At 32.5% G+C, this 24,909-nt stretch overlaps 1 protein-coding gene across 1 annotated transcript in view; it reads right to left on the bottom strand.

Moving 5' to 3' along the window:
- Nucleotides 1-3,570: 3,570 nt before the first annotated feature.
- LOC115442114 (5-hydroxytryptamine receptor 2A) overlaps nt 3,571-24,909 on the bottom strand; it is a 98,805-nt gene continuing 77,466 nt past the window's right edge. The window contains exons 5-10 of the mRNA XM_030167087.2: nt 23,516-23,714; nt 18,586-18,714; nt 18,063-18,266; nt 14,948-15,117; nt 14,237-14,363; nt 3,571-6,855 (exon numbers count right to left, since the gene is read on the bottom strand). Coding sequence (XP_030022947.1) covers nt 6,663-6,855; nt 14,237-14,363; nt 14,948-15,117; nt 18,063-18,266; nt 18,586-18,714; nt 23,516-23,714 — 1,022 coding nt within the window. The 3' untranslated portion in view covers nt 3,571-6,662. The remainder of the gene's footprint in view (nt 6,856-14,236; nt 14,364-14,947; nt 15,118-18,062; nt 18,267-18,585; nt 18,715-23,515; nt 23,715-24,909) is intronic.

Here is a 24,909-nt window from a genome sequence, read left to right as displayed (position 1 = left end):
ATTTTCAACTTATATCTTCTAAAGAATATATAAAAGCAAAATTCTTATCTGAGCAAAGTATAACTATAAATAACTTAACCCAAAGAGGCAAAGTTCATTTGCGTAGTGGACAGAAGTTTAAGTTCCGTAGAATATTTTTATTCGTAGCGATTGTCGTAGCGGGAATAACTACGTAGCATCGTAGCAAACTTGCGTAGCTGATAACTCAGTGTTAAGTTTAAAGTAAAGAATTTAAGCTTAATGGATTAAATTATTAATTGATGAAAGTTTAATTGAATGGATAAAATTAAGTCCGTAAGTCAATTTAGATGGGATTCTCAATTCTACGCACTTGCTAAACTTATATAATAATATCATATAATAATATGAGCCCTGTATTATATACTTGCCCACTGCTGAGCACGGGACTCCTCTACTACTGAGAGGGATTAGGCCTTAGTCCACCACGCTGGCCTAGTGCGGATTGGTAGACTTCACACACCTTCGAAATTCCTATAGAGAACTTCTCATATGTGCAGGTTTCCTCACGCTGTTTTCCTTCACCATTAAAGCGAACGATAAATTCACAAATAATACACTCATGATTTCAGGGATTTTAGCCCTTGGGATTTGAACCTGCGGACAATTGCCTTGGCAGTCCGTTCCACACCCAACTAGGATATCGCCGCTATTATACCTATAATAAACTAAACTTATATCTATAAGCTAATGTTATATGATTTTCTTTTTAATTTTATCTTATTAAATAGAAAAATCTAAGCTAAATTCAGAAACTTAAGTAACAGAAACTCTCCTTTATACCATCTGATAACATTATTTACCAGTTTAGTTCTGGAAACTTAGATGATAAAATTTCTCAGCCGGCTTCTTATCCCTTCCGGTTCAGTCTACAAATTGTACGAGTAAAAGAATATTCTTCCGCAATTTTATTCAGCTGCCTGTGTGGCGTAGTTGTATTGCATTGCGGTTACTGCGCTGAGGCCTCGGATTCGATGACCGGGTCGGGTACAGTGATGAATTTTTCTGCTGTGTCAATCAGGAGACTGAAACTGTTCGCAGTAAATTACAATAGCCTAGGAAGTGAAAGATTGGCATGTTATATCTCTACCTTACCTTGTAAACCAGAAAGAGCTTTATGCTCCTATGATCATTTTATGTAAGTTGTACAAACCTTCAAATGGATTTTTTCGCAGTAAATGGCAATAACCTAGCTGGTGAAAGGTAGGTAGGTTATATCTCCGCCTTACCTTGTAAACCAAAAAAGCGTTATGCTCATATCATCATTTTATGTAAATAGTATATACCTTCCAATGGATTTTTTCGAAGTAAATGGCAATAGCCTGGCTGGCGAAAGGTGGGCATGTGAAACTTCTGCCTAACCTTGTAAAACAGAAAAAAATAATCCTCATATCATCATTTTATTTAGGTTGTAGATCCTTCAAAAAGGTAAACATACGCTTTTATACTGAATACCTTTGTATAAAGATGTGTAGTATTATGTATTATATAATTATATCTCTGATAAATAAAAAAACTGCTTTCGGGTTTTAACTTCGAAATGATATAAACAGTAACTCTCAATTGAAATCTCTCATAATAATTGAGCCTCAAATCTTTCACTGTCGTTAGAGCGTTCTGATAAGTAAAATAATGATTTAATATTTTTATTTCATGAAGTTCGAATGTTTCGTGATTACATCGTTCTTTCTAAGGATAACGAATTAAAAACACCACGTAATTTGAAAATAATGTTTATTCTACATTACATTCATTTATATTACACAAAAATATTTAATTGAACATCTTTTAAGAAATACTATGTTCACTTATATTTAGTACTTTATATACACACTACAAATAAGTACAGTTTTGAAATAAATACTAAATGCACTAACTTATACGGTTCAAGATCTTAATCGTCTTAATGTGTTACTTTATTTCTAGGTTAACCCGTAACATTTGCGAAGTTTTAAAAATTACATTTTTAAATACATCTTAAAAACCAACGTAAGTTCATACAAAGGAAGTCTAATTTGTTTTCTAATAAAAAAAATAATCATCATTATTCAATTAGTGCATTTAGTATTAGACCGATTTAATTAAATTCATAGAATTTATCAATACAACATGTATATTAAATATTTATTTCTCTAATACTATTATTTGGCAAACATCTTTGATTTACAATAAATAAGGAAAGACATGATCATAATTATTTGTGATTTAATCAATAATTATTTATAATATTACATAGAAATCTTAAATATATTCAGATGTCAATTAACAATTCCAAATTCAAAATATTTATAACCTAAGTTTTACGCGATACACAATTTCTATTTAATATTCTTGCGCTAAAAGAGTTATTTAAAAAAAAATAACTAAAATAATTAATGTGACGAAATCACTTTCAGAAAACTTCAAAGATTGCCCTTCAGATATTAATTAACACTGGAATAAACCAATTAATGTTACTATTTACTTTGAAATTGTTTGATAGTTTGAGCCATAACTTTATGAAAATAAACGTTGGATGAAATAATTACTCCAAATTTATTTGCTTTCAAAATTTCGCCATTTTGTTAGGTGACCTATGGTTAAATACAAACACACGAATGAAGGACTTTCTTCTTTTTAACTGGCTTCCAAGAAAAGAAGGATGGAAATGAACTTTTACAATACTGAAATGTAAGTATGAGCTTTGCCTATACTTGAATAAGTTTATAGCGCCTGACAATCTCACAAATTGTACGAAACAGCAAATTGCAAACAATACTTCATACAAATTAATGATGAACACAATTTTAGGAAAATATATAGATTTTATGTAACGATATAGATTTATTTTAATTATTTTTGGACGCATGTAACAATAATTCATATTTTTTTATATATTGTGTTATCAGATTCTATATTTTATATATAATTGTTTGTTATCAGGCAGGCGGTTCGTTTAACTGATTTGCCTGTATCCTGCAATTGTCAATCCTTTACTTCCTAGCATATTTATATATTTAACAAGTTCGTTCTTAAACTCATTCCCCTTTTTTGCTGCGACCATGCGAACATTTTATTATATTAAGTGAAATATAATTATATCCTGTTTTATAGAGGTTTTTGCGGACAGTGATGCCACTGCGGTCGTTAATATTTCATACCAAACCACTTAAACCGCAAAATAACATTCATTTTCTTTCAACTTAATTCACAAAAATTCGATAAGTTTCCAAAAACTAATATAAAAAGAATTCCGTTTCGAATCAACAACCAGATTTTATAAAAGTGCCTTTAAAGATTTATTACAGGAATTATTGATATTGCTGCAAATAAATCGTGTTTAAATCCTGGCAAAAATTATAAAGACAGAAAGAAAAATGGCATGCCAGTAAAACATAAAATGTATGGTTAATGTAAATGTGATTGGAGTTGAAAAGTAGTCGGCAATGAGGAAAATTTACGACTAAGTACATTAAATTGAATAACGACACTGAAATGTCATAACATATTGAAGAAAAAATATTGAAGCATTTAACAATATGGGTTTTTTCATACTTGGTAGACATATTTATTTTTTATTTATTTAATTCAGGTAACAAAGGACTCATAATAAAATCTTCTCCTACTTGACAACGACATAATTAATTTATACACTATGTAGCGACATAAAACTTGTCCACTAAAATTAAGAATGAAAATTCCAGACAAGTCGAAATCAGTTTAATAAAAACCCAAGGGTATGTAGTAAGTAGTAGTAGTAAGAGTTTTTTGTCCTCCACGACATCAACAAACAAACGGCCCAACGGAAGACCAGCGCTGGCTTCCCTACCAATATATTGCTGAGTTGGAACCATTTTTGTAACATGCATATTTTTAAGTACTTTTTGTCTATTTAGTTTGTTTATTTATGTATGTACCTTGTGTTTCTAGCAATATATTCTTTTTCTTTCTTTCTTTCTACAAGTAACAAGTCGATATTGCAGAATATGTGTTGCGTGTTATAGGTCTCATGTCTTCTATTTGGACTTCACCTTTTGATTATTAGAAAACTAATTTTGGACCAATTCTTTAGTTCTATGATCGACAAACGTAGGATTTTTGTAAGAATTCTAAATTGAGAAACATTGCGATTAAAACAAACCTGAAAAACTTATACAATGGCCAACCTCAAGTTAATGAAGCTAATCTTAAAAAAAAACTTAATTGCCTAATTAACATTTCAGGGTCCAAAAGCAAGATGAATTCCTTAGCGGGACAACACGAATAAAGCACTTTGACATAAATAGCCAAAGTTTCGCGCCCTCAATAATTAGAGACTTTAATCCAGATACCAAAGTTCTCTTAATGGCAATCGATTTCGGTTTTTTCAAAGAAATATATCATTTAATATATAATAGATGGATCAATTTCGCTATTTCGCTATTGAAGTCTTTTGAAATGTAAAGATAAATTGAATTAAGTTAGGATCAAATTAGATATCATTTTGATGAAAAGAAACTATATTCTTTTCTTTATAAAAGGCGTTTTTGATAGTAGTAGAAATAATAAATGGCAAAAATGTGTTTATCCTGGCTTATTTAGTTTTTTATAGTGAATTTTCACGTTGAAATGTACGCATTTAATACATATAAACCTACGGGCTATACAGCAATTATAAATCACAAAAAAACCTAACACATGCTAGTTCACAGTAAAAACAAATTAAAAAATAAATACCCTGTTAAAATATGTTTTTGAAGAAAATAACTACTCGTATATCCGATGCGCAGTCGATTGATGGTCCACCTGAAGTTATTCAATTCAACTCACTTCATCTGTTCTTGCGTTCTGTTATCCTAGTATGTGTACAAAAACCATAACGCAATTCGGGACTAATTTCAAGCCAGTCATAAAAATTAAATTCCACTGTTCGAATTAAACACTAGTGGCGACGGTTGAATGTTCCGAAATAGAAACCGAAAACATAATATAGGTACTAATATGCGGTCTACAAATCATTATAATGATGATAAGATTTTACATAAATTACGAAAAGAAAGCCGACAGGAATCGGGTTAGATGGACTCTTCAACACTGTTTAACACATCACAAAATTCAAAAAGTTTACAAAAAATTACATTTAACTTACAATAAACAATACTTGAGCAAATACGTACGTACTATTTGAATATTGGCGAACTATCAATTTGGCAACTAGGTGATCCGATCACTCTCTACATTAATTCACAAATATTTATAGAATACAACAGATACATTGGCAAACAAATATTTGATATAAAGGCAGGGTATACAAATAGAACGGCAATAACTCAATTGAGTCATCGGGAATCAATGATTGAATGGATTTTCTTATTTTAACTGTTAAACTATGTGAATACACTGAATTTAATAATATTTTCACCTGCGATTCGTTAGGATAATGTCGGATGAGGGGGTAATACTGTTGTTTCAAGATTACTACTAAACGGTAACTAAAACTAATACAATGTGCAAACAATTGTGGCACATAAATATATAGCACATAAGGCTATGTTGTCCATATTGAGAAATATTGTCGAGTTTAGCAGCATTCTTAAAAAAACGGTATTACCCCTATACACACTATATAAGCAACAGAAATTATCATTTATTATTTACAGGACTAAGTACTTCTGGATAAAACTATTTTGGATAAAAAAAATAAAAAATATGCCGCAATATGGCTTCAATGTTATTGTATACTCTCCCTTAACGAAAAAAAAAACAACATTTTAAAAAATATCGCACAAAAGATAAGTCTAAGAAGTAGGTTACACCTTCTCATTCATAGCCAATTAAAATCTATTACAAAACAGTAATATCAATTAACTCTTTAGAAAATATTTTAATAGTGTCAAATAATTTAATACCTATACATATCTAAAGTATTTTTATACATAATATTTATTCGGTTAAGCAGCGGTGGCTACTTCAAACAAGAAAAATATCTTACTGATTCCAAAACTATTCCGCAAGACGCTCTTTAAAATAATCTTTTTTTGTAGCATAATTGAACTGAAGTTTAAAATATTACAAATCTCCAATGAGTAAGCGAGCCAAGTTACAGAAACTACAAGAATAAGAGAACTCACACTAATTAACGTCTCAAATGGTGTCGCATAGAATCTGATAATTTTCCATTGTCTACATATTTCATATTATTTCTTTAACTGATTTCAATTCACCTAAAACATTAAAAAAATTCACACTATCAAGACTATTGTCCAACGCAGGTGACCGTAACAATAGAATCTAAACAAATTCAAATAAAATAATTAACAATACATTTAATATGTTCCTATTGTTGGTGCAATAATTGTTTATGTTATGTAGGATATTGTGCTTTTAATATTTTATCTTTGTTATAACATTCATTTCGTTCTTTCTATTCTAATTTTTTCCTGTTTTTTTTCTGGTTTACCGCATACATAGAAATAAAAAATGTGCCCATTAAAACGAATTTATGAACTTTGATCTACATGTTTCGATTTTTGTGGTATTGAAGTATACCGTGAACGCCTTTATAGTGAGTTACGAAAAAGGATGCCCTTCTAAACATGACCACCTGCGTTGCACCTATAATGACAATTACATACATCATACATTTTATATAACGAACTATTGTAACAGGCACTACACTTATCTACCTAGTACCTCATGTTGTAGTCAGCTAATGGCGCCTCTATGAGGACCGTCTCCGTAGTCTCCTGGGCAGCAGGCGACGGAGTGGACAGGCCCGAAGGTCGTAATGATATGGCGAGAGGAAGAGCTGACCTCGCACACAGCTGGGAAGCCCCCCTTGTCGACCCCACGGACCGATACCTCGTACACCTTCCGCGTCTAGAATAAGTAGGTAATAACAAACAAAGCTTATTAAATTGTTAAATATATTATAATAACTTACTATTTATAGATTCACATTGATGTGACCATGAAGGCTGCAGTCTCCGAAATGTCGGGAGATAATTATAATATAATAATCTAAAATCCGAAAAATAGTGTTTTTTCAATGTATAGTACACACCTTTTCATTTATCTTAACATTAAAAATGCGAAAATAACTCTGTCTGTCTATAACGATTTTACAATTGTACTCATTCTCACTGTACCGATGTCAATGAAAGAACATGTCCAAAAATCTTTATCTTATTTTATTTATTTTTATCTTAATCCGCAGTTTAAGTAATTAACCCGTATGAGAGAGCATATTTGGTATACAATCAAGTTTTAAGTTTGTAAATTTTATAAAATTTAAAATAGATTTATTGTAATTTGTTTTACGTCTTAATTAAATAAATATTAAAAACGATTTTTTATTCGACAAACATTCGAAGTTCGAATTTCGAACATTGATCATATTTAAATAGAAATGTTAAAACGAGCCTATTTACATAAATCACTTAATTTTATAACAGGTCTTTTGAGATTTTTGTTAGTTTAATTTACTTAAATATTACGCTTTCGAAATATAAATGATGCCCACGTTGGAACGCACCTCAACAGCTGAAACAAGATAACAGATCCGCGTTGCACCTAGTCTTGTATCCAACAAATATAGGCCAATTAGACTTGCGACACCATTTTCTCACAGAAACTCGAAGCGATAAATAATTTACAAACTCCACTATTTTCTGAAATATCAACACGATACAACAAATCAAAGCAGTGCAAAATAGAACCTCAATTCTATTTTTGATTAAGCCCTTCATAATCCCGGTTATTAAGAATACATTATTTTATAGTTGAGTTCGTTTTGTATAGGATACTAATTTTTTTTATAATCATAAAACAATAATAAATGAGAAGCTGATGTTTAATCAGACTCGTAACATTTGAGCGTGAGTCATCACATTTTTTACATTTGCCAGTCACCAAGCAGACTTGTTTGTACCAACAATGCTGCTAGACGCTACATGGAAAAATATAACAAAAAACTCTTTAATTCTTGGTACATAAAATTTATTACTTGTCATTTGTGAAACTGAAATACTTGTTATAATCGATCGATTTTTTGGTTCGTTTCCTCTGGCTTCCTTCCAAAACTGTGAAACTTAAATCAAGGGTTGGCTGATTGTTGTTACCAATGTCTCAATCAGCCAACTCTCTCTATTGTAAAATAAAGAAATTAATACCTCAGAGCAAAAAAATAAGCTATTGGAATTTTTGCGTCATTATTATGGGAGAGGTAAGAGATGCCTGCCAACCCAAGTATTGTCGGAGAGTTTGCTAGATTGTCGTAAGTATAGATGGCAGTATATTTTGTTTCCTCTGCAAAATATTTTATTCTTGACCAGAGAGCTTGTGATAAGGAAGACGTAAAGGTTATTTTGCACTACCATTTATTCTTGTATAGTCGGAGGGATTTTAGTCGACGATATATGGAGATTATTATCAAACATCCAACAATGGATTATCAGAAAATACTAGTAAGCAAAAACAATAAAATACTAAGATAAAACATATCTCGAAGGAAAACACCATTTTACCTACAATATCATTTAACTAACTTAACCAACTATTCCATAAAAACAATTTTTTATACTAAGAAATATTATATCAAAAAATATATGGTAAAATAACTCCTGACAACCCTATAGTCCACCTTAACAATGAGTGGCAGAGAGACGCGACAAAAACCGCTCGTTTATGAAACAAAACCAACATAATTACTGTATATTTTGGAGGAAAAGCTTTTTCATGTACGAAAATATTACCTGCGCGGGACAAAGACTCGTAAAAAGACATTGAGATATTAAACGAATTGAACGCATATTTTAATTTATTAAGATTCTGCTTAAATAATATTCAATAAAAAATATATCTGACAGAGTAAAATATACATAATAATAATAATAATATCAGCCCTGTATTATATACTTACCCACTACTGAGCACGGGCCTCCTCTACTACTGAGAGGGATTAGGCTTTAGTCCACCACGCTGGCCTAGTGCGGATTGGTAGACTTCACACACCTTCGAAATTTCTATAGAGAACTTCTCAGATGTGCAGGTTTCCTCACGATGTTTTCCTTCACCGTTAAAGCGAACGATAAATTCACAAAAAATACACACATGATTTTAGAAAAGTCAGAGGTGTGTGCCCTTGGGATTTGAACCTGCGGACATTCGTCTTGGCAGTCCGTTCCACACCCAACTAGACTATCTCCGCTTACGAAATTACTTAAAATATACATACATACATAGTTCATGTGTAGAAAATATTTTATTTCTGACACAAAGCAACTGTTAGTAGTAGTCACTATTGTGTTCCGATTTGAAGGACATTGTAGTCAGAGTAACTACTGGACATAATAAGACTTAACATCTCATGTCTCAGGATGGTGAGCGCAGTGGAATACCAAATAATACTTTGTAATTCAAAGTGTTGCATGGTGTTTCTATTGTTTATGGGCGGTCGTATCGTTTACTATCAGGTGAACTGCAAGCTCGTCTCGTCATTCAAAGCAATAAAATAAAATTGTATATAGGATATTTTTTAGTATTTAACATCTTAGTTGTTGACAGATAAAATCGACTTACAGCCGGCTTCAATGCCCAATTCCAATCTCAATCTTCAATCCTATTCCGAAAATGAACCATACAGAATAACTCAATAGTAAGCATGTCAAAATACTTTCGTTCTGATTGGTAAATTTTTGAGATTAAGAAAATTATAGTTTATAATAAGCATTTTCAATATGTGTTTGAACGTCTAGTTGAGAACTACTCAATTTCTTATAGCGCGATTTTAAGTAAAAAAGGACGAAATATTTGTTCGTTAAAATATATCTATAAAGAGTCAGCTCTGTGCTCAACTATAGCAACTAAAGCATAGTGGCTCATTTAGAATGGCGTTCCGGGCTCAAAATATAGTAATGCAAGACAGGCTGATATAATTCCTACGTCCGTGAGGAGACAACGTCGCCTCATGGGCGATTATATATTCAAATTATATTGCACTAAAATGTACAGTAGAATCCAGATTACCCTAACCTTGATTATTCGAACATTTAATTATCCGAACATATGATTTTTTGGACTCATTCGTCCCGGTCGACGAGTTTATGCCAGCCTCGAACTGTGTACTACCGCTCTCATTTGTTTGCTTGATAGTGTTCGTTAATAGTTTCATTTTCTTTGATAGCGTCTATAATGGGTAGGTCTCAATTTTAATTACATAGATACTGATTTTTCATATAGCATAGTCTATACAATGTATGTAAAACCGCTTTCATAATGGAAATTGATTACAATTTAAATATTGTTTGATTTGTCTTTGAAATGGATTATTCGGATTTTTGATTATACAGAATGCCACAGTTTTATTTAAACCGGATAATCGGGATGCTACTGTAATTAGGATCAGGTGCACTCCATTCACTGCTTCCAAACAAAACAATATCATAGACTAACGACGTAACCCCGCTTACGAGACCATTAAAGGCGAAATGAATTTAAGCTTTCATTGTAGTGAAAATGGTAATATTATTTTCAGTCATCTAATTCTTTTCACTTAAGCAAAACTAAGATTTATAATTTTCTTAAATCAATTCACATTCAAAATCAGCAGATTTTTAACCTTACACTGTTTGTATATTAGGCTTAAATTGATCGATCGAAGTCGTCCTATAAATATGTCTAGTACTCGTCAAATAGCCAAAATTCAACCGTCGAATTTAATAAATTTATAAAACATAATATAAAATTCGACGTGAAATTTAATTATACGTAAGCTCACATCCCTTCTCACGTACCATTTGCCGAAAAAGGATATACAACACTTTATTGCTATGATACACATTACTATAATGTAATGTATATATATGTAATAAATTATTTATTTTTAATCTCGGAGTTGTTCCACGGATATAACAGAATTTATAGTCTATTCCATGTGGCAATCATAATAATAATACAATAAATATACTCATAAATACTCGTAAAATATATCAAAACGTTGTATATAACATAAATAAAAAGCATGTTATTTTAATAATTTCTCTAACAATTTATTAAGGCAACAAAGGCTTCCCAAGTGAATGCAAGTAGATTTTAACGACTCAAGAAGCGTGTTGTTTTCTTTACAAACTTTACATCAACTTCACGATAATAAGGCTTATTACTTTATGAAATAAGACTCAAATATGTTACACAATGGCTCTGAGATGTATTTTAAATTAAGAATTGCGGTCATCAAAAAGGAATTGTTTCCTAATTGCAATAAAGTTCTAAAAGCGGAATCGCAAATACTGTAACATATATTATTATTTTATGTATTCAGTATTTAATTACATTTATCAATCGGTTATTTTATTTCTTTCTATTTAAAATATTTATATATTTTTATATACACCGTCTTCATCTCATCATAATCATTTAGATCATCCAAAAGTACACTGGCAGATAATGCCTAAGGCATTAAGTCAGCCTATGTATATTTGTGAATTAATATATTATGAACATGAAATGGTTGTTAGGGGAACAGTTTTAATCGAATGGTGTTGCTGACGAGGTCCTTATTATTCTCCAGAAAGAATTTTGTCTGGTATTTATAATATTATGTTAAACTACATTTCCAATTAAATTATTTTAGCCACATACGCACATGATTTTCAATTGAAAAAAATACAATCAACATTACATTAAATTATAAAGACTATAAAATAGACCTAACATAGACTATAGACGTGCAATAGAATTGACAAAAGTACTATAAGAAAACTGTGGTCGCCACTATTGTACCTCGTCAGGGATATAATGGCGTCATATTAAAGCACATGAGTAAAAATATTTCAAACGGCTACCATTCTGAATCAACTTGCTATGGGTTCAAAATCCTTTTGTTCATCAACATATTTTGCAAGCAGTCTCATTTGGTATTCGGTTCATTCTTGCGTTGACTGATTTACTTTCCTTTGTTTCGTTAATGCAGCGGTGGCAAACATTTTGTTAATTCAATTAAGAAACATGACGCTTCAAGCGAAAATAATTAGACACTTTCTCTTGCACATTGTGAGAAAATAAACAATGGGTGTATTCTTATCGACTACTTTAATTACGTGTATTTAAAATTCTATTGCTGAAGGTTATGTACCTCTGACATTGGTATAATTTAATTCACTAAGATGATAAATTACCATAAAAAAATCAATACTTTTATTACCAATACATAAACAATTTACGACTACCAAAGGATTCTTGAAATTTAATTTCACATTTAGAAACAATTTAAATGTTAGTAATGTTATAAAAAATAGCCACATAAAATCCTATACGAACCACAAGTAACTTAACAGATATTATTTCTTTGGGCAACTCATAAAGCAGTAATGATTATGATATATAAATAAATAAGCGAATAAATAAATTCATCAACATAAGCCGACAAAAAAAAGAAAGAGAAAATTTTGTCGCAATATATCGAAACATTCTTCTATTGGGAGGCAGCTTAGTAAATAATTCGTCATATCTATTTCAGTGTCAAGCTAGCTGGCACGTGGCCACAAAAGCATAAGATCGATTCAATTAATTAAATTTCAGACTGACGAAGTCATCTCAATCAATTATTATTGCATCTGAAGTTTCCATTTATTTAGATAGCGTAATTCTAAACCTGGTCATTTTGACATTGCCTTTCTAAATGAAACCACATACTCGTCTACTTGAGAATAACACTACAATAACTTACTCTAACCGCTGATGTGAAATAAAATTATATTTTTTTATCAAAATTAATAATACCAAAAAGGTATTTTGTTACTATATCCCCTAATACAACTCTAAGAGATTTCATTAGAACGGCAACATCACACTTTCAGTCTGATATACACCTACACACACACATACACACCATTTTTTCACTAAGTCCCAAATGATAAAAATCAGAAAACCAAAACCAGCTTTTAGCGAAAATATTTCTTATTCATGGATGATTTTTGTTACGATCTTAACAGAGGTATAGACATGTATGCGGTTTCATTTAGTAACACAATGTTAAAATTACCGTGTATTGTTAAACACGTTCTAAAAAGTTTATTTTTACTTATTTGAAACAATGCCAATCTCATAAATAACTTCTATTTAAAATAAATACGTAAATTTATTTGGCAATATTTTTATACACAAAATATTTTGTCTTAAACGCGTAATCCCTCACTAAACAGTCAACTTACATCTTCATTCTTTGCAGAAGGAGCAGTCACAACTATTTACATATGTTAAGCTCCATGCATGCATAGATTATAACAAACGTGGTACTAAAACGCTACGCTGAGACCAACGCCTGAAGGCGGTAAAATATTACACAACAGAATTTATAATTTTAACTAGACCTTTTCTTTTATTTTCGCGGTGATAGTGCCTTATGACTACCGCCCAGCCTTCATGGGGAGCGATTGAGCGGCTATGTTGGGGTCACCGTGCCTTACGATCCGGCGTTGCGCCGCCCGGATTTGATGTTGACCTTCGGGCGACCACCGGGCCGAGTCCCTAACCCCATATACAACGCACGGCATACCAACTAAAACTCCGCGGTGGCCCTCTTCGGCGTATTGGGTACGACTGCGGGCTTCCTCTGACGAAAATGTCTAAGTATGTACCGCAGCCGCCCCTAATTTAACTAGACCTGCAGGAGTCATGCTTCATTTTAACCTAATAAATGCATCGTGATCGTCGATCAGAATATCTGTATCTGACTATAAACGAGCTGGTAAAATTGTGTCGACTTGCGAAGGATAAACATGTTTCGTCAGTCGACATTCTATGTGAACCCTACTCCACGTACCATTAAGAAAGAAAAAATCTGTTATTGGATCAATAACGCATTCAGGAAACAAAATAGAAATCTTAACTGTTACGTACAGTGAGGTCACTTCGTCGTGCCCGCGTAAAAAACCTAGGCTTTCTTTACAAGAAATTCATGTTATCACAGCCATTACTCGATGAAGAAAGGATTTAAAAAAGATAAAAGGACTTTAGAAGGGAGGGAATTTGTTGAGTCCTAATATATCACTTACTAAGCCACATGAAACGGTAAGTATGGTTCAATTTTGACTTTTTGTAAGAGTTACAACACCTCTGTTGGACATCATTTGCTACAGAAATTAAGCCATGTCTTTATCACAATAATAATTATACAGATTCTTTTCCTAAAATCACTTACCAATAAGTCTTTAAGTTGCCTTCTGCGCTTATAACAAAGAAACATAATACAATTTCTCACCTAGTACAATGACACCTCAACAGTCTGAGGAAGGCAGCCCTGAAGGTCCTGTTGAACACCGTGTATATGATGGGGTTGATGGTGGATGACACGTACCCCAACCATAAGCAAATGTCGACCACATGCTCTGTTAAAAAAACATTAAATTCTAAAGCAGTGATTCTACTTGGTGGTGGAAGTAGGACTAAAATAATTGATGTATTAAATGTTGAAAGTAGCTTCTTAATTGTTAAAACAGCGAGGGTAGCCATGTTTGAGAACATAAGGGATAAGTTTGGAGACATTGAGATTTTCTGAGATGATTTTGGTATCGTCAATTTTGCGGTCGTCATTAAACTTTTTTTTTACATTTATTAGTTTTGCAAATATATCTTTCGTATATTTTTAAGAATTAAAACCCTTTCGTGGAACATCTATAATCTCATATATTTGTGTTGTTTAAGGCGTGGGTGAAGTTAAAACATTAATCTTACTAAAAATGTTGCATAGAAAACTCACGCAAATCCAAGGTTTAATAATATAGTACCGATAGCTGTAAAATGTTTAACTGACTGCCAACACCAGAATCATAATATTTCTTTGCATTACCCAATAATTTCACTTAATGCAGAATCAATTTACACCAAACAAGGCCATCAGAAGAATGTAATACTCAAGCAAAATTTTAATAAATCCAACGATAAAACCCAAATCATATCCAATAAAACTCACCTGGAACAATGCAGGCGGGACACGACGCGAACAGAATGTTAAGAAGGAAGAACGGCGCCCAACACAAGACGAATGTGAAGAAAACTAAACCCAAAACTTTGGTGGCCTTCTGCTCGTTAGCAACCGCGTTTGCGGACAGCGACCGACCTTTCTTGCGATTAGCTAGGAATCTGGAACAAAAGTACTTTAATTTGACTCTTATGTTAATAGAAATAGAATAATGTTAATTTATTGAATTTGACGGTGGTACAGTAAAGTTAATCTTCGACTCAGAGCCAGAGTATTGTAATGCATTGCAAATTGCAATGTCGGCCGCTCACCGCAGTATAGTATGCAGCAGCAGTTAAGTATTTAATAATTCAAAATTTTAGGTAGCCTGGTACTGGTGATGGCTAAAGAAGGAATTTATTACCGTATTATTGGGAAAAAAATGATGATTTAGATAAATTCCAATGTGCTAAAAAGTTACGTGAAAGAAAATTATATAACAGAAGCTTCTTTTATGAGTTAAAAACCTGTACTACGTAAAACCTTTTTTAATTTCGCGAATTTAACGTTTCCCTGATTAATCGGCTCATATAAACACATTGAAGTATGGATATTGCTCAATTATTCCAATTAAGAATTCTGATAATCATATTAAGAATATAAGCTTATGAGATGCGAAAGTTTATACGACTAAAGGTTAAAACAATAAATTAAATCGAAGCGTTATTTATAAACAAATCCTGATGATTTATCTTAGTATTCGAAACCAAATGATTTTAATAATATACAAAAATCAATACATGATCAAAAGAACTGAAGTCTAGATAGTGTCTAAAAATAAGGCAACAGAAACTTATAAAAGCATTTAACTCATAAAACATAGGATTTAATCAAACTCCACTTTCATCTAGATACATGATTTTATAATAAACAATTTTTTGTTTACGTATTGCTTGCACAGTGTTTATTGGTGTCCTTATTACTTTTTTTTTTCAAAATATAGGTTTGTATGTTAAGCATACTAATTGTTCATGAACGTTCAAAATTAATAAACTCTTATATTTGCGAGTAATTTCACCAACATATTGAACAATAATTTACAGAGAATGCACACAAAAATGCTAAAGATAGATACAGAATTCTGTGTTTGTTCGAAATGTCAATCCATGCCATGGAGGTGAGATCGAACAAGCAATTCACGACATTATGTTTCACACTCAACTAAACTATCGTATGTATCTCATAATGGCCACTACTAAACAATTTTGACCGGATTTGCCAAGATAATAAAGTCTAAGATTACCTAAGTTAACTTTGTCTTTGGAACTGGGATAACCGCGTAAGTTTCTAGAACCCAGTTTTGATTATAAAGTTTGGATCTTTTACGATTAACTTCTAAAAATACTGTGTTACTATTAAACTTTCTACTTCGTTGTAGTTTGATTCTAGTGTCATATTTTGGTAGTTTGATATTTTAGTTCAAAACTTGCCCCTAAGGCTTGTGAATTTACATATACCTTTATGTTGTTTTTTTAAACATTCTTGTTTATGTAGTCTATCCATGGAAAAGAATTACATTTATATTATTTTTTCGAGGAAGTGCAAGGTACGCTTTTACCTTAAGAAATACATAAGTGTCATAATTTAGTAACATTACTGCATGATAAAACTGTCAAACCCATTTCGACTACAAATAGGATCCTTATTACAAACGTGCCCGTAAGTTCATTTTATTCGTGCCCTCGCAAATGGGAGTAAATGGGCACCAGGATAGTTACGCACATTTATGAGGGACTAACTCAGTAGCTGAGATTTATTTTCACGTTTTTGGTATTTTATCATAGATTTATATTGTTTCAACCAATCAATACATTTTAGATAATAGCGTGCTTCACTGATGTGGATATTATGCAGTAAAATACATTTCATTAAACTTTGTCCGAGTACATAGTTTTAGGGTCAATAATAAGTACAAATGCATATAATCATCCAGAAAAACAGTTAGTATCAGGGGTCCTATTTTGTTTTCGGGGGCATATCCTCTTTGCAATTTAAGACGTTCTAATCGAAAGCCAGTTTTGGAAGCCGTCATAGCTTTGATAGGCGAGAGTCAAAATATTCTCTATTTACCCATACGGCGGACAAAATTGTCTTTCGATTAGAACGCCTGTAAAAGCTAAAAGATGGATTCGCTTCTTAGACGGCATAGAGCTCCCTGACCTGACCTATTAAAGTAAGAAAATCCAAAATAAATATATCGTACTACGTACCCAAAAAGTAATATTTGCTTTAAAAATCACAAGACAAAGTTTTCCACTTCAAATGTAGGAAGAATGATACTTCTGGGAGCCACGAACGAATAGTTTCAATCAATCGTTTACTGTTGGGAACACTAGCTAGTTTGCGGTTTTTCTACCAGGATGTTTGAAGTATGTCGTGTTTCTTACAATAAAAATCAGTTCGAATATAACTATAATAATGCTCTGGTCCAATTCGTTGATAACTGTATAAATAATTTTACATAATTTAATATTTGCGTTATAAAATTTTCTTGTTAAATGACACGAATTTGAGAAGAACTGATTAAACTTGATTTAATTTCGTTATGAAGATATAAAAAGGAGCAGTAGTAAAGTCGTCAGTTTTTCCGAGATACGTGGAGATACCAACAAAAAGAATTATGACCATTTTCCCACATCCTCTATCGCAGGCTACATACGTTTCAACAAATCTGAATTCAATATTCAATTTTCTTAGTTTTTTTACACTCTATAATGGAACGAAGCAAATTTAAATTGGAGCAATTGTAACTGAGCCGAGATATCGTAATGGTTTATCGAATGGCATTCAACTAATCTTACAATGAACTACTTTAGTATAATTCAGGTGTTATTCAATAATGCAAATATATTATAAGGTATTATCGTAAGAAGGAAATAAATTCGAAATTGATAAATCTACTAGATACCTCTTGAAACCTTCCACTTTCATGTCTAAGTATCATGTACATACTTTTTTTTTTTTTAAGGCAGACTTATTGCCGATGGTATTTTCTCCCAGTCAAACTTTAGGTGGTGTATAGACTAAAGAAGGTGAGTGTATACAACGATACAGTAAAATTACTTACCTAAGAGTTAAAGCATTAGGAGCCGCCAGTGTTAGTTTCAGAGGCCGGAGCCTCGCTCTTCGAGTCTCAGCGGCGATGCTCGGAGGGGTCTGGGTAGCAACATCCCTCCCCCTCTTATTCCCTGACACATTTCCGCCTCCACAACCGTTCATGTAGCTCAGTTGCGGATGGGACACGCTCATTCCGATCTTATTACGCTGCGACCTGAAGAAAGGTTTTGACGTGAGTTTCGGAAATCTATTGTAGTTGGAATAGTATTGTGAAAAAGTAGTGGAAATGATTGACCCTTTTTGGCGTATTGTTATTCAAAGAAATTTTTTCGACCTATTGATGATTCCAATGCTTTCAAATTTATCGATTTTCCTGAATAATCAGCGCTCTTCCAAATATATATATTTTTTTAATAACTTGGTTCCATGTAGTTAATATAAAAGATAGTTTACATTTTTTGATGGAATTTATAAACAGGACAAAATCTGAAGAATTGGCCAATGATTAGCTGAAATGACTGATTTCATCAAACCTAGATGTACTGGTAATCCTCCAGGTCAGCTGTCGAGATACTGATCTCCCCGGTGATAGGTCTGGAGAACTCCTAGCTCCAATACGTCGTACTCCTTGTAGAGGGCCGTTGTCGAAACCACCGCATTGCCTGCAAATAGTCTATATATAAGTATTCAAATACCATGAAACTATAATGATTCCGATATTCTGTAATCAAATTTCATCAAGAATATTGAATATAATTTAAATGAGCCTCCTGTGTGGTATTGTGTGGGCTCAGGAGCGAGCAATGCTAACAACAGTATTACTGCAATACCTAATTATACGGTACCTGCTTGGTACTGACTTCAATATTATTACAGGAATATTTTGGTTTCTTGTTTAATGAACAAATCTATACTCTATACTATTATATAAAGCTGAAGAGTTTGTTTGTTTGTTTGTTTGTTTGTTTGAACGCGCTAATCTCAGGAACTACCGGTCCAAATCGAAAAATTCTTTTTGCGTTGGATAGCCCTTTATTCCTGGAGTACTATAGGCTATATATCATCACGCTATACCCAATAGGAGCGGAGCAGTAATGGCTAATCTCAGGAACTACCGGTCCAAACTGAAAAAATCTTTTTGCGTTGGATAGCCCTTTGTTCCTGGAGTGCTATAGGCTATATATCATCACGCTATGACTAATAGGAGCGGAGCAGTAATGAAACATGTTGCAAAAACAGAGAAAATTATTAGTTTTGAGAGCTTCCGTTGCCTGCGCTGCGTAAACGGTTAAAGTTATGCAACAATGATGTATGACGGGATTGTTCCTCTTAAAAAGTTCTAAAAAATATATTATAAAACAAAGTCCCCCGCTGCATCTGTCTGGCTGAACGTGTTAATCTCAAAAACTACCCAACGTATTAAGATGAAATTTGATATGGAGATAGTTTGAGACCCTGGGAAGAACATAGGCTACCGGGAAACTACTACTTTTATAACGGAAAACTTTAGCCTGAAAAACTTTATAACGCGGGCGGAGCCGCGGGCAAAAGCTAGTATATAATAATAGTATCATCTCGTTTATATGACCGTGTCAATCATCATCTAGTTAAAACAAAGAAATAAAGATCAAGACTAATTAATAGACTAATTCACCGATAAATCTAGTTGCAATTAAAATCACCCTAAGCGGAGTCGTGTTATACAACTAGCAATATAAATTCAAAGAAAAATGTACCATAACCGAAGTATATTAAATAAGAAAGTTCAATATGTTAAACCAAGTCGAGATGATCACTTTATTATCCTAAGCCATCCGAGATCAGGTAAAAGTGACTCTCAAAAAATGTAGATTCTTCGCAATCTCATTCCCATAGGATTTGCTGTACAAAGGGTCCTTTATACAAACGATTTTTAAAAATGGAAGGTATCGCGCGGGAATACGATAATAATCTCCCAATCCGATCTTTGATCTCGTATCGAGAAATTCTATTGATCTTAGTATGTTTTTCACTACATGAAACAATGATGGTATTTTAGATAAAAAAAACTAAACACAAGAGTTTGGGAACATCTGAGTGATAGTTTATTTTTCTGATTATTTCGTTTGATGAAAAAATCGATGTATTGACACGACATCTGATTGGGTTCTACGAATCTATAATCCACAAGTATTTATAAATCCACAAGTAATTTATTATTATGCCATTAATTAATTCCTTATCCTGATGTCTTTTTTAATGTTCAACTAACTCGTTTTAAACTGCTTCATTGTTGTAATAAAGAAAATACATGGACATATTAATAATAATGATGATGATAAAGACAACTTTAAACTTAAAACAATTATAAAACCACAAACCCGCCCAAAATTGCAAACTGTAACTAACAAGATTGAAAGCGAACAGCAATTGAACCCATCGGTTCTACAAACCAATCAAGTAACAAACTCAATAACTATACAAAGGCAAGTAAACAATATCTCAACAAATTGCGGTCATAAACATAGCCAGAGTCTGACATAAACATCGACGCTTTACATCGGGCTGTGGGGAATAATCGCCTATAAAAGCGGTAATGTAATTGTATGCCACAAATTGACGTATTTATGATGTATATGAATATTGAAACTACGCAAAGCATTATGTGGTGACGTAGAGTCTAAATTGGTAGTAAAGATTTAGGATTATATTGTATACATGTAGGTGTTGCATTTAACGGCCGTGCATACATTCAGGAATTGTGTTTGTTTGGGCAACGAAATACAGGATAATTTTAGCATCAGCAATCGATCAATTTTGTTACACTAGGTCAAAAAATACTTTTGACTAAATTCAAATTTTATTTACAGCATGATAACATCACAATATTCAGTCACGGGTTTTCCACTGACTTGCACCAACAGGAGGAGGTCTGTTAATAGTAAAATTAAAATCTATTTCAGTCACATCTGCTCGTAAGTTATTACTTTGCATCGGCCCATCAACAGGAACAATAACTTTCCGAACGTTTGCACAAACTTCACAATCTTTTGCCTCTAGCAATTCGTACTTTTCTCAAAAGTGTGGAATTTGTTCTGACTTTTCAGTGTCGTTTGGGAACTAGAATTTGTTTTAATGTTGAAGAACATTTGTTAGAATGTCCGTTATTGCAGAAAAATTTATATGTCCACGTAGACGTATTAGGGTCAATGAATACACACTTTAAAAATTATTACACAATACATTTTAAAAATATGTCAGCAAATATATCAAAAACCATATTTCTCGTGTTTTCTAAATGTAATTAAATGGACAGTATTTATGTTTTAAAAGAAATTGGAGGAGAAACTGACAGACAATAGTACGTTTGAGAGCCTAAAATTATTTCAAATAGAAACTCAAACTACTATAGAGATGAAGGGTAAGAGATAATTATAAGATAAGTCGCTTTTCAATGAATCATCCCAAAGTGTGACGAAGAGATCCTCAAGAGTTTTCTTAGCATCATACACTTCTTAAGTCTATATTTTTATTTCATCTCGTAACTTCAGACTTGCAACTTCCGAGTGATGACAAATTTATATAAGCGAGCGTAAGTCGGTTACTTAAAAACTTGTTTCTCACCAACTCCTTTGTGTCAACTTACGTTTAAACCCATATTTTTGTATTAAGCCGACTTTTATTCGCAGAATGTGCTGATAAGTTTAAACGGTTTACATTTTAAATGCGTTTGGTTTCTTATGTATCGAATTCGCTTAGGTGAATTCATTGATTACCTAAATTGTGCGTGGGAGTTGGTATGGAAGATCTTAAGATTAGAATGGCAATAATGCCATAATTCCTTTTAAATCGCCTGATAATCTACGGACTTCGACCATAAAGGTTTAATGCGGGATTTGTTCTATTTCTAAAATTATCGAAATAGAATCAGAGTGTGGTGATCTCTCAACGGAGAATGATCAACCTGAAACTACTCGCTGTTATTATCTTATCAGTTATATGGATTTTATTTAAAAAAAAAGTTTCTATAAAGTAAACAAAATAAATGAGAAATAAGATTATATTTAGAACCTTTTAGAATATAATTTTAGTAACACATTTTGTACAGATATTTTTAATGTCTTCTTTGAAAATATTTCATCGTCTCCGACATCAAGAAATGAGACAAAAAGAAATTGGACAGGAATTTTTAAATAAAATACCTAATAAATATTAAATGATACGCTAAAAACATCAGAAGACGCATGACATGTCCTCATGAATCATCAATCCGACCTAGGTTCCGGATTAACCAACATTGGTTTGAACCTTCGTAAAAAAAGACCACAATATCCCTTCCACCTTGTTGGCGACAGATAGTATATACTACCACGAACCCTTGCTTACATAGCCAACTTCTAGTAAATTAAACATTCTTTAACTTTCTGTACAGACGATAATAGTACCACGTGGTGTTGTAATGAATGAACACATTAGCAACATTCAGTAGTTTGGTGCAGGAGTGTCAGTGTTAGACCGCCCAGTTTACTGCTAAACCGCAAGTGTAATATATTTTGGCATGGATCCAAATGGCTTAACGAAGTAGGCTCTGTCGGCATCAGTCATAATGAACACAGTATAGAACTTTACAATCATGTGTGAGTTTAAAAGATGAAAGAGACTAACCATAATGACAATGGTTAAAAGGTTGGTACAATAATTGTGCGTGGAGCAAGTTCTCAATTCCCACGTCAGGCAACACTGTGGAATTATCGACTTGTGACTTAACTGATTGATGTCACTATAAAGATTATTACATATTCCAAAATTAAAGTTAGTACAAGAATGTAGTAAGGTCAATCATCATCATACTCTTTGATGAATGAATTGATAATTTTTGAGAGAGTACTAGCAATCCACCAATCAAAGAGTAATGGGATTAAATACCACAATTAAAGCTAATTATGAAGCTGTTAAAAAGAAAGAGGACTATCCAAAGCACGGCGAGGCTGATTTTTAAGAATATTACAAACTTACAAGAATAGACCGGGAACTTTATATATCTTAGTGGGATATTGCCTGTATTTATTTAGCAGTTTCCAAGGTTATTGCTATTAACTAAAACTATAAGTAATCCATGTTGACATAGAACACATTATGATAATATATTCAACTGTGATATGTGTTAGGCTTCGCGCAGATGCTGTCATCTTGTAACAACTATCATCATCAGTCATATGAAGTCTACTGCTGAATACATTTTCCCTGAAGATTTTCATATCACATAGATCTGTCAAACTATACTACTACAAAATTGGTACTTGTAGAATTTACTGAATCACATACAAAACATTTTTAGACGTAGTTACTTATACACAAATTGACAGGAATTCTATAGTGATCAAAGTATCTAATTGAACTAATCGTGATCAAAAATAATTTAATTATTGTAAGCAGTAAAGAGTTCCCGTAAATAAATTGCAGAAAAACATCTACCAAACTTACCTCCTCTGAGTTCCACCAGGAACAGGCGTAGCTGCTAACCTCGCCTGTCTCTTCAGCAGCTGTACAGTCAACGCAAACGACACCACCATCATCAGCATCGGAATGTAAAACGCCACTAGAGATCCAAAGATCCAAAATAGACGGTTGTTGATCACGCAAAGATCTTCTGTTGGCATTATATTTGTTCTGTTTATGAGGCCTGTGAACAACCAAAATGGCAGGAATGAGGAAGGATTATTTTTGAGACTGTATGAGAATCGTCTATGTGTTCAAAACTTTAATAAGCAAATATGTTGAAGAAATTGAAATTAATGTATCAGTTTACGACAGTTTATGTACAATTAAATGCAAAAAAGTTTTTAAAATCTCAAGCACATCTCAACTGTATTTTTTTCAGATCTCAAGAAAGTAAGTTAAACTTAATGTGCTACATTTTTTAACAGAGAAAACTCCACCCGCTGAATGGTTACAATTTATTAAAGTTTTTGCTGTATAACCTTGTTTTTACAAAGCGATAGCATTTTTGTTTAAATAGTAGGTAAATGTAATTTAAAATTTGTAAGCAGTACGAAATTAAGAAGAGCAATAAATAGAAAAATAAAATAAAAATAGAAGAGATTATAAAAAGGACAGTAATGACCTAAAGGTCACTGAAGATAGATTCTAGTATTAAATACGTATAAAGAAAAGAAACAGCTGCATTAAAAATAATTAGAATCCCAGTCCAGCGAAAATTCATGCCGCGCCGATTGTACATAACTACATAACGGAAAATTCTTTGCTCCTACAAACATTTTAATTACAATGTTGTTTCATTCTAGAAAAATATTTATAGACACAAAACCCACCTCGTACATCATCAAACATATACAAGAACATCAATGAGATTAATCTTGAGAAAGATAATAAAACTCGTTCAGACGTATGGACAGAAAACAGAAATTCTGAATGAAGCCAGAAGCGCGCGACATTTTAATTTCAAATCAATGTAAATCCGACAAAGTTTCGCCTTTATTTGAATGTGGCCAAATTGTTAACTCCCGAATCGGCGATGATTAAAACTTGTGAACAGGTGTCGTGTCGAATCAACTTGATTACTTATTTGAATAATGGGTTTCATAAAAGTAATGAAATGTTCTATTATTTTAATAAATATTCAGACTTCATTTTGGAACTCATCTGATCATAAATCAATAGACGTAATACATTAATAATACACTTTCTATAGACAGAATAGTTAATGAAAATGTAAATAATAAAATATAGCTGTAATTTCTCGCAATAAATGAAGACCATTTTAGTTCTGGTGCAGTGCCAAATTCAAAATCGATAACATAAGCACGAAACACCTGCGACATGTGCTGACACCTAGACCTGGAGATTTGTTTGTATCT

This window comes from Manduca sexta, chromosome 28 (genome assembly GCF_014839805.1).
Source record: "Manduca sexta isolate Smith_Timp_Sample1 chromosome 28, JHU_Msex_v1.0, whole genome shotgun sequence".
NCBI classification, from domain to species: Eukaryota; Metazoa; Arthropoda; class Insecta; order Lepidoptera; family Sphingidae; genus Manduca; species Manduca sexta.
The sequence above is the reverse complement of the archived record's forward strand: the minus strand, read 5'-3'. Positions and strand labels throughout refer to the sequence as shown.